The sequence below is a fragment of the Coregonus lavaretus genome, assembly GCF_964263955.1.
Source record: "Coregonus lavaretus genome assembly, contig: HAP1_SCAFFOLD_5131, whole genome shotgun sequence".
NCBI classification, from domain to species: domain Eukaryota; kingdom Metazoa; phylum Chordata; class Actinopteri; order Salmoniformes; family Salmonidae; genus Coregonus; species Coregonus lavaretus.
The window spans coordinates 30,320-42,731 of NW_028163713.1; the positions used below are offsets into that span (position 1 = coordinate 30,320).

The following is a 12,412-nucleotide window of genomic DNA, read 5'->3' on the forward strand; positions in this document are numbered from 1 at the left end:
GCTGTTCTGTGAATAAGGTCAGGCATGAAGGCTCCTCTCTTCTTTAAAGCAGACAAGTTGACAAATGGTTCAGACACTGCAAAGCGTTTTGAACGGCAGCTCTCTGTTTGTAGTGATGAGAGTATTAACTATTTAGAAGGTGTTTGTAGTGATGAGAGTATTAACTCTTTAGAAGGTGTTTGTAGTGATGAGAGTATTAACTCTTTACAAGGTGTTTGTAGTGATGAGAGTATTAACTCTTTACGAGGTGTTTGTAGTGATGAGAGTATTAACTATTTAGAAGGTGTTTGTAATGATGAGAGTATTAGCTCTTTACGAGGTGTTTGTAGTGATGAGAGTATTAACTCTTTACAAGGTGTTTGTAGTGATGAGAGTATTAACTATTTACAAGGTGTTTGTAGTGATGAGAGTATTAACTCTTTACAAGGTGTTTGTAGTGATGAGAGTATTAACTATTTAGAAGGTGTTTGTAATGATGAGAGTATTAGCTCTTTACGAGGTGTTTGTAGTGATGAGAGTATTAACTATTTAGAAGGTGTTTGTAATGATGAGAGTATTAACTATTTAGAAGGTGTTTGTAATGATGAGAGTATTAACTCTTTAGAAGGTGTTTGTAGTGATGAGAGTATTAACTATTTAGAAGGTGTTTGTAATGATGAGAGTATTAACTCTTTAGAAGGTGTTTGTAGTGATGAGAGTATTAACTCTTTAGAAGGTGTTTGTAGTGATGAGAGTATTAACTCTTTACAAGGTGTTTGTAGTGATGAGAGTATTAACTATTTAGAAGGTGTTTGTAGTGATGAGAGTATTAACTCTTTAGAAGGTGTTTGTAGTGATGAGAATATTAACTATTTAGAAGGTGTTTGTAGTGATGAGAGTATTAACTCTTTACGAGGTGTTTGTAGTGATGAGAGTATTAACTCTTTACGAGGTGTTTGTAGTGATGAGAGTATTAACTCTTTAGAAGGTGTTTGTAGTGATGAGAATATTAACTATTTAGAAGGTGTTTGTAGTGATGAGAGTATTAACTATTTAGAAGGTGTTTGTAGTGATGAGAGTATTAACTATTTACGAGGTGTTTGTAGTGATGAGAGTTAACTATTTACAAGGTGTTTGTAGTGATGAGAATATTAACTATTTAGAAGGTGTTTGTAGTGATGAGAGTATTAACTATTTAGAAGGTGTTTGTAGTGATGAGAGTATTAACTCTTTACGAGGTGTTTGTAGTGATGAGAGTATTAACTATTTAGAAGGTGTTTGTAGTGATGAGAGTATTAACTCTTTAGGTGTTTGTAGTGATGAGAGTATTAACTCTTTACGAGGTGTTTGTAGTGATGAGAGTATTAACTCTTTACGAGGTGTTTGTAGTGATGAGAGTATTAACTCTTTACGAGGTGTTTGTAGTGATGAGAGTATTAACTCTTTACGAGGTGTTTGTAGTGATGAGAGTATTAACTATTTAGAAGGTGTTTGTAGTGATGAGAGTATTAACTCTTTAGGTGTTTGTAGTGATGAGAGTATTAACTCTTTACGAGGTGTTTGTAGTGATGAGAGTATTAACTCTTTACGAGGTGTTTGTAGTGATGAGAGTATTAACTCTTTACGAGGTGTTTGTAGTGATGAGAGTATTAGCTCTTTAGAAGGTGTTTGTAGTGATGAGAGTATTAACTCTTTACGAGGTGTTTGTAGTGATGAGAGTATTAACTCTTTACGAGGTGTTTGTAGTGATGAGAGTATTAACTCTTTACGAGGTGTTTGTAGTGATGAGAGTATTAGCTCTTTAGAAGGTGTTTGTAGTGATGAGAGTATTAACTCTTTACAAAGTGTTTGTAGTGATGAGAGTATTAACTCTTTACAAGGTGTTTGTAGTGATGAGAGTATTAGCTCTTTAGGTGTTTGTAGTGATGAGAGTATTAACTCTTTACGAGGTGTTTGTAGTGATGAGAGTATTAACTCTTTACGAGGTGTTTGTAGTGATGAGAGTATTAACTCTTTACAAGGTGTTTGTAGTGATGAGAGTATTAGTGGGAAACAGCAGCAGTCTACTCCACATATCAGTATCAAGGGTAATCACTAGATAGACATACTAAAGGACAAAGTGGGTTATATCCTCAGACGTGATGGGCTAGTAGGCAGGCTATCATGAGTTATTTCATCTTTAATTTGGGGTTAGGTAATGAAGTTGCAGCTAGTGGAGAGAACATGTTGTATGTCTCTGACTTTATACTGTATACAGTGTTTATTTTGGAAACAGTAATACTGTGTTTCCAAGACAATTTCTCCCTTGGGCTCAATACAGTTGATCTTATCTTCTGACAGTAACTCACCACCACTCCACCGTTGGGCGTTAGAGAGCCTATTGTGACCTCACATCCCAATGGGGATGAACAGGATTAAGTCAGTCAGTCAGTAAGACTGTAACTCTACACCACACCACTGTCGGTGGTTTCCTCTCTGTGGGTGAAGTTACAGACTGCCCAGGTTTAGGGTAAGGGGTAAGGTTAAGGTTAGGGTTAGGGGGGTCAGTAGTGTAACTCACCACCACTCCGCTGTCAGTGGTTACCTCTCTGTAGGTAAAGTTACAGACTGCCCAGGCCAGGTAGTAGGTGGACATACGAGGGGTCCTGGAGAAGTGGTTGGTCACCCAGCCATCATCATCAGAGATGGAGGCCTCTACAGGCATGTTGGAGAGAGAGAGGTAGGACGCATCGTGTCTCAGGATGACCCGGAACGTGGCCTTGTAGATGGGCTCGTCGAAACACGGGAAGGCCTTTCTGGCATGGGTGGGGGAGAACTGTGTCACCGCCATGTACCTGGAGAGAGTGGGAGGGAGAGGGAGAGGGGGAGGAAGAGGGAGAGAGAAGAGAGAGAGGGGGAGGGAGAGAGAGAGGGGGAGGAAGAGGGAGAAATAAGAGAGAGAGGGGGAGGGAGAGAGAGAGAGAGAAGAGAGAAGAGAGAGAGGGGAGGGAGAGGAAGAGAGAAGAGAGGGGGAGGGAGAGAGGGAGAGAGAAGAGAGAGAGGGGGAGGGAGAGCGAGAGAGATGGGGAGGGAGGTAGAGAGGGGGAGAGATATAGAAAGACAGAGAGAGAGGGGGAGAGAGATAGAAAGACAGAGAGAGGGAGGTAGAGAGGGGGAGAGAGATATAAAGACAGAGAGAGGGAGGTAGAGAGGGGGAGAGATATAGAAAGACAGAGAGAGGGAGGTAGAGAGGGGGAGAGAGATAGAAAGACAGAGAGAGTGAGAGAGAGGGGAGGAGGAGGGGGAGGGGATGGGGGAGGGAGGGGCAGGGAGAGGGCAGGGGGGAGCGAGAGCAAAGAGTTAGTTTCACATTAGATTAGGAGAAAAAAGGAACCTATTGAAATGGGCGGAGAGTTGTTCTATACTTAGAAAACATTTCACCTTGACTATTCCTTTCTTATGGCCCTGGAATACTGATGAGCTCTGAGTTCACATTGAAACAGATAGGCTTCCTGTTTTGGTTTTACATATCACTGAAAGTGCTTCAGAATATGTCACAGCAGAGTAAAGGCCATTCTAGGTTCGCTTTGCTAATAGCATAACTCGGCTAGGCGAAGTGAACGTCTGTGCTCACGTACTCCTTTCAAATACATTTGCTTGAAAAACGAGAAAAAAGCAGCAATATTAATGTTTATCCCTCTTGAGATGTCGTATCAACAACATAGCCGGTACCCTTCCTCAAAATAGTCAGAATTGATCTAAGATTACTCAAGAAATCTGTCGTTAATTTTGAAGTTTTTGCAGAGGAAGTCTTTGCAGAGGAATCCATTTTACATCTAAGATGTTTGACGCAGTATTTCTCAAGTGAACAAAATATGTATGAAAACTAGTTGTCTGTCGTTGAATGACAACAAACACTTCATTGAAGAATCCCCACTGTTGACCAATCACTGACGAGGGGGACATACGGTAAACATTAGGAATCACAGAATAAGGGTGAAAAGTATTTCAAATAATTCTCAGTTGGTTGAGAGTTCTTCATTTGCAAATGCACTGACCTATATAGATATTGCATCTATTTGATCAATAATAGCTGCTCCTAACAGCTTCTGCTGTGGAGAAGTCTTGGTTTCACTTGACAGAAGTCTTGGTTTCACTTGAAAGAAGTCTTGTTTTCACTTGAAAGCCGCCCACCACAGTGCTACAGCTGAATTCGTGCCCACGTCAGCTCGTTATAGCGACTCAGACATGGTCACAGTAACAATCTTATAAATGGCAGCCGGCCCTCCAGTTTGTTAACTTCCTGTCCTGTAGTCTATTCCAAGACTCCACATAGTCACAGTTAGTGACTCAATTACATCCCAGAGTGGTCTGAATCTTTTTAATAGTATGAGGTTTTATTTGCTATATTTGCACTTTTCCCATTTCCAAACACTAGTTGTTTTCATTTTATTTTCCTACTTTTCTGTTCCCAAATCTCCTTGTAATTATCATTCCAGTGACAGAGCCGTGTCTGAGAGAATAAAGTGCAGCATCAGGAGTTCTGAGAAAAGGTCTGGGAGCCTATCCTCTCACAGTTAGATTGGCAGTGGGGTGAGGAGAGGGGGGAGTGTGTGTGTGTGTGTGTGCGTGTGTGTGTGTGTGGTGTGTGTGTATGTGTGTGTGTGGTTGGGATAGGAGGTTAAGGAGGTGGCTCTGAGTTAACTTAGCCACAGTCATGATGTTAGTGATGTTATTGATGTTAATGATGAAAGCAGTGATTTCCAGCATCATCCACCAGCCTGTTTAATAACCAGACAGCTGGATTACAGAGTATCAAAGCATCTCCAACCACTGAGGAGTGGAGGATGAAGGAGGGAGGGGGGAGAAGAACTGGCCTTCACCTCTACAGGACCAGACCTCTCTTTCATCACTCCATCCTCTCTCCATCCTCTCTTTCATCACTAGCTGATTGGCTGACTGGCTGACTGAATGACTGGCTGACTGAATGACTGGCTGGCTGACTAGCTGACTAGCTAACTGGCTGACTGGCTGACTGAATGACTGGCTGGCTGACTGAATGATTGGCTGACTGAATGACTGGCTGACTGAATGACTGGCTGACTGAATGACTGGCTGGCTGACTAGCTGACTAGCTAACTGGCTGACTGGCTGACTGGTTGACTGGCTGACTGGTTGACTGTCTGACTGGCTGACTGAATGACTGGCTGACTAGCTCACTAGCTGACTGGCTGACTGGCTGACTGGCTGACTGGCTGACTGAATGATTGGCTGACTGGTTGACTGGCTGACTGGCTGACTGAATGATTGGCTGACTGGCTGACTGGTTGACTGTCTGACTGGCTGACTGAATGACTGGCTGACTAGCTCACTAGCTGACTGGCTGACTGGCTGACTGGCTGACTGGCTGACTGGCTAACTGGCTGACTAGCTAACTGGCTGACTGGCTGACTGGCTGACTGAATGACAGAATGACTGGCTGACTGATTGACTGACTGACTGGCTGACCGAATGACAGAATGTCTCGCTGACTGAATGACTAGCTGACTAGCTGACTGGCTGACTGGCTGACCGGCTGACTGGCTGATCGAATGATAGAATGACTGGCTGACTGGTTGACTGACTGACTGGCTGACCGAATGACAGAATGACTGGCTGACTGAATGACTAGCTGACTAGCTGACTGGCTGACTGGCTGACCGGCTGACTGGCTGATCGAATGATAGAATGACTGGCTGACTGGTTGACCGAATGACTAGCTGACTGGCTGACTAGCTGACTGGCTGCTTGGCTGACTGGCTGATTGAATGACAGAACGACTGGCTGACTGACTGACTGACTGGCTGACTGGCTGACTGACTGAATGACTGGCTGACTAGCTGACTGGCTGACTGGCTGATCGAATGACAGAACGACTGGCTGACTGGTTTACTGGCTGACCGAATGACAGAATGACTGGTTGACTGAATGACTAGCTGACTGAATGACTGGCTGACCGGCTGACTGATTGAATGACTGGCTGACCGGCCCTCTGCTTTGCCTTTAGGATTAACCTGGGTAGTCCAACCATAAAACCGTAATCCACAGAGTTTCCTTGCCTAGTGACTGTGACAGTTAGGGAGAGGGGAGAGAGGGGGGAGAGAGAGGGGGGAGGTCCTTCAGTTGGCGTTTGGACCCCACACGGTGACATATAAAGGGCTATCAGAATCAGTAGGTGCCTGATTTTACATTTTTTACATTTTAGTCATTTAGCAGAAGCTCTTATTCAGAGCGACTTACAGGAGCAATTAGGGTTAAGTGCCTTGCTTAAGGGCACATCGACAGATTTTTCACCTAGTCGGCTCGGGGATTAGAACCAGCGACCTTTCGGTTACTGGCACAACGCTCTTACCCATAAGCTACCTGCCGCCCCAAACTGATAAACTGACCGTTAGGCTGATTGGAGATCTGAGGTGGTGAAGCTGGTTTAGGTCTGAGGTGGTGAAGTTGGTTTAGATCTGAGGTGGTGAAGCTGGTTTAGATCTGAGGTGGTGAAGCTGGTTTAGATCTGAGGTGGTGAAGCTGGTTTAGATCTGAGGTGGTGAAGCTGTTTAGATCTGAGGTGGTGAAGCTGGTTTAGATCTGAGGTGGTGAAGCTGGTTTAGATCTGAGGTGGTGAAGCTGGTTTAGATCTGAGGTGGTGAAGCTGGTTTAGATCTGAGGTGGTGAAGCTGGTTTAGATCTGACGTGGTGAAGCTGGTTTAGATCTGAGGTGGTGAAGCTGGTTTATATCTGAGGTGGTGAAGCTGGTTTAGATCTGAGGTGGTGAAGCTGGTTTAGATCTGAGGTGGTGAAGCTGGTTTAGATCTGAGGTGGTGAAGCTGGTTTAGATCTGAGGTGGTGAAGCTGGTTTAGCAGTGTTAACACTGAGGGATCGGTCCTTCGTTAGACACTAATGCTGCGTTTACACAGGCAGCCCAATTCTGATATTTTTTCCACTAATTGGTCTTTTGACCAATCACATCTAATCTTTCCAGAGCTGATCTGATTGGTCAAAAGACCAATTAGTGAAAAAAATATCAGAATTGGGCTGCCTGTGTAAACACTGCCTAACACACACGCACACAGTCACATGGAGGCACACTCAAAGATACACACATTCACATACATACACAAACACGTATTCACACACACACACACACACACACACACAAAGCAAGGGATCGCTCTCCTGTCAGACAGTGAGCTATGCAGTTATTTGTTGGTCATGGAGGGGATATTTATAAATGGGATTGCCTCTTTATTGACAACGCATTGGAGATAAATACTATGAATTAAAGGACTAGAGAGCCAGAGAAACCTTCTACATAAAAGGATGTCCTCTCCTCTATGCTGTCTTAACTCTGTGGCCCCGTGTAGCTCAGTTGGTAGAGCATGGCGTTTGCAATGCCAGGGTTGTGGGTACGTTTCCCACGGGGGGCCAGTATGAAAAATGTATGCACTCACTAACTGTAAGTCGCTCTGGATAAGAGCATCTGCTAAATTACTTAAATGTAAATATAATGGTACTCTCCTCTATACTACTGTCTTAACTCTGATATAACGGTACTCTCCTCTATACTGTCTTAACCCTGATATAACGGTACTCTCCTCTATACTGTCTTAACTCTGATATAATGGTACTCTCCTCTATACTGTCTTAACCCTGATATAACGGTACTCTCCTCTATACTACTGTCTTAACTCTGATATAATGGTACTCTCCTCTATACTACTGTCTTAACTCTGATATAACGGTACTCTCCTCTATACTGTCTTAACCCTGATATAACGGTACTCTCCTCTATACTGTCTTAACTCTGATATAACGGTACTCTCCTCTATACTACTGTCTTAACTCTGATATAACGGTACTCTCCTCTATACTGTCTTAACTCTGATATAATGGTACTCTCCTCTATACTACTGTCTTAACTCTGATATAACGGTACTCTCCTCTATACTACTGTCTTAACTCTGATATAACGCTACTCTCCTCTATACTGTCTTAACTCTGGTATAATGGTACTCTCCTCTATGCTACTGTCTTAACCCTGATATAACGGTACTCTCCTCTATACTGTCTTAACCCTGATATAACGGTACTCTCCTCTATACTACTGTCTTAACCCTGATATAACGGTACTCTCCTCTATACTACTGTCTTAACTCTGATATAATGGTACTCTCCTCTATACTACTGTCTTAACTCTGATATAACGGTACTCTCCTCTATACTGTCTTAACTCTGATATAACGGTACTCTCCTCTATACTACTGTCTTAACCCTGATATAACGGTACTCTCCTCTATACTGTCTTAACTCTGATATAATGGTACTCTCCTCTATACTACTGTCTTAACTCTGATATAATGGTACTCTCCTCTATACTGTCTTAACCCTGATATAACGGTACTCTCCTCTATACTGTCTTAACTCTGATATAATGGTACTCTCCTCTATACTGTCTTAACCCTGATATAACGGTACTCTCCTCTATACTGTCTTAACTCTGATATAATGGTACTCTCCTCTATACTGTCTTAACCCTGATATAACGGTACTCTCCTCTATACTGTCTTAAATCTGATATAACGGTACTCTCCTCTATACTGTCTTAACTCTGATATAACGGTACTCTCCTCTATACTACTGTCTTAACTCTGATATAACGGTACTCTCCTCTATACTGTCTTAACTCTGATATAATGGTACTCTCCTCTATACTACTGTCTTAACTCTGATATAACGGTACTCTCCTCTATACTACTGTCTTAACTCTGATATAACGCTACTCTCCTCTATACTGTCTTAACTCTGGTATAATGGTACTCTCCTCTATGCTACTGTCTTAACCCTGATATAACGGTACTCTCCTCTATACTGTCTTAACCCTGATATAACGGTACTCTCCTCTATACTACTGTCTTAACCCTGATATAACGGTACTCTCCTCTATACTACTGTCTTAACTCTGATATAATGGTACTCTCCTCTATACTACTGTCTTAACTCTGATATAACGGTACTCTCCTCTATACTGTCTTAACTCTGATATAACAGTACTCTCCTCTATACTACTGTCTTAACCCTGATATAACGGTACTCTCCTCTATACTGTCTTAACTCTGATATAATGGTACTCTCCTCTATACTACTGTCTTAACTCTGATATAATGGTACTCTCCTCTATACTGTCTTAACCCTGATATAACGGTACTCTCCTCTATACTGTCTTAACTCTGATATAATGGTACTCTCCTCTATACTGTCTTAACCCTGATATAACGGTACTCTCCTCTATACTGTCTTAACTCTGATATAATGGTACTCTCCTCTATACTGTCTTAACCCTGATATAATGGTACTCTCCTCTATACTGTCTTAAATCTGATATAACGGTACTCTCCTCTATACTGTCTTAACTCTGATATAATGGTACTCTCCTCTATACTACTGTCTTAACTCTGATATAATGGTACTCTCCTCTATACTACTGTCTTAACTCTGATATAATGGTACTCTCCTCTATACTGTCTTAAATCTGATATAACGGTACTCTCCTCTATACTGTCTTAACTCTGATATAATGGTACTCTCCTCTATACTACTGTCTTAACTCTGATATAACGGTACTCTCCTCTATACTGTCTTAACTCTGATATAATGGTACTCTCCTCTATACTACTGTCTTAACCCTGATATAACGGTACTCTCCTCTATACTGTCTTAACCCTGATATAACGGTACTCTCCTCTATACTGTCTTAACCCTGATATAACGGTACTCTCCTCTATACTACTGTCTTAACCCTGATATAACGGTACTCTCCTCTATACTGTCTTAACCCTGATATAACGGTACTCTCCTCTATACTACTGTCTTAACCCTGATATAACGGTACTCTCCTCTATACTGTCTTAACCCTGATATAACGGTACTCTCCTCTATACTGTCTTAACTCTGATATAATGCTACTCTCCTCTATACTACTGTCTTAACTCTGATATAATGGTACTCTCCTCTATACTACTGTCTTAACTCTGATATAACGGTACTCTCCTCTATACTGTCTTAACTCTGATATAACGGTACTCTCCTCTATACTGTCTTAACTCTGATATAACGGTACTCTCCTCTATACTACTGTCTTAACTCTGATATAACGGTACTCTCCTCTATACTGTCTTAACTCTGATATAACGGTACTCTCCTCTATACTACTGTCTTAACTCTGATATAACGGTACTCTCCTCTATACTACTGTCTTAACTCTGATATAACGGTACTCTCCTCTATGCTACTGTCTTAACCCTGATATAACGGTACTCTCCTCTATACTACTGTCTTAACCCTGATATAACGGTACTCTCCTCTATACTACTGTCTTAACCCTGATATAACGGTACTCTCCTCTATACTACTGTCTTAACCCTGATATAACGGTACTCTCCTCTATACTACTGTCTTAACTCTGATATAACGGTACTCTCCTCTATACTGTCTTAACTCTGATATAACGGTACTCTCCTCTATACTACTGTCTTAACCCTGATATAACGGTACTCTCCTCTATACTACTGTCTTAACCCTGATATAACGGTACTCTCCTCTATACTACTGTCTTAACCCTGATATAACGGTACTCTCCTCTATACTACTGTCTTAACTCTGATATAACGGTACTCTCCTCTATACTGTCTTAACTCTGATATAACGGTACTCTCCTCTATACTGTCTTAACTCTGATATAACGGTACTCTCCTCTATACTGTCTTAACTCTGATATAATGGTACTCTCCTCTATACTGTCTTAACTCTGATATAACGGTACTCTCCTCTATACTGTCTTAACTCTGATATAACGGTACTCTCCTCTATACTACTGTCTTAACCCTGATATAACGGTACTCTCCTCTATACTGTCTTAACCCTGATATAACGGTACTCTCCTCTATACTGTCTTAACCCTGATATAACGGTACTCTCCTCTATACTACTGTCTTAACTCTGATATAATGGTACTCTCCTCTATACTACTGTCTTAACTCTGATATAACGGTACTCTCCTCTATACTGTCTTAACTCTGATATAACGGTACTCTCCTCTATACTGTCTTAACTATGATATAACGGTACTCTCCTCTATACTGTCTTAACTCTGATATAACGGTACTCTCCTCTATACTGTCTTAACCCTGATATAATTGTACTCTCCTCTATACTGTCTTAACTCTGATATAATGGTACTCTCCTCTATACTACTGTCTTAACTCTGATATAACGGTACTCTCCTCTATACTGTCTTAACTCTGATATAACGGTACTCTCCTCTATACTGTCTTAACTCTGATATAACGGTACTCTCCTCTATACTGTCTTAACTCTGATATAATGGTACTCTCCTCTATACTGTCTTAACTCTGATATAATGGTACTCTCCTCTATACTGTCTTAACTCTGATATAACGGTACTCTCCTCTATACTACTGTCTTAACCCTGATATAACGGTACTCTCCTCTATACTGTCTTAACCCTGATATAACGGTACTCTCCTCTATACTGTCTTAACCCTGATATAACGGTACTCTCCTCTATACTACTGTCTTAACTCTGATATAATGGTACTCTCCTCTATACTACTTTCTTAACCCTGATATAACGGTACTCTCCTCTATACTGTCTTAACCCTGATATAACGGTACTCTCCTCTATACTACTGTCTTAACTCTGGTATAATGGTACTCTCCTCTATATTACTGTCTTAACCCTGATATAACGGTACTCTCCTCTATACTACTGTCTTAACTCTGATATAACGGTACTCTCCTCTATACTACTGTCTTAACCCTGATATAACGGTACTCTCCTCTATACTACTGTCTTAACTCTGATATAACGGTACTCTCCTCTATACTACTGTCTTAACCCTGATATAACGGTACTCTCCTCTATACTACTGTCTTAACTCTGATATAACAGTACTCTCCTCTATACTTTCTTAACTCTGATATAATGGTACTCTCCTCTATACTGTCTTAACTCTGATATAACGGTACTCTCCTCTATACTACTGTCTTAACTCTGGTATAATGGAACTCTCTTCTCATACCTCAGAACAGATTATGATCCTACACAGACCCTTGGGAAGAAGGCATATGGAATGGAGACACAACACAAATGTATTCCCTGACATAAACATGTCGCTGCTGCAATGACTAAGCTAAGCTGGGTCTGAACAATCATCTCAATATCAATTAAAAAAGGCAATTAAGCTCCCTCTCCATTACTCCTCCATCCCTCCATTTCCCATTCCCTTTATACCTCCATTCCCTCCATCATATCATCACTCCATCCCACCTCCCTCCATCTCTCTATCCCTCCATCAGATCATCGCTCCATTCCTACATTTCTCCATCCCTCCATTTCTCCAT

General features: G+C 41.6%; 1 protein-coding gene across 1 annotated transcript in view; it reads right to left on the bottom strand.

Annotated features, from left to right (window-relative positions):
• The window catches only part of LOC311117837 (thyrotropin-releasing hormone-degrading ectoenzyme-like), a gene marked incomplete at both ends in the record, with an annotated part of 28,121 nt that extends 25,308 nt beyond the window's left edge, over window positions 1-2,813 (bottom strand). The window contains one exon of the mRNA XM_084192746.1: window positions 2,540-2,813. Within this exon, the coding sequence (XP_084048872.1) occupies window positions 2,540-2,813 (274 nt within the window). The remainder of the gene's footprint in view (window positions 1-2,539) is intronic.
• Window positions 2,814-12,412: the final 9,599 nt, after the last annotated feature.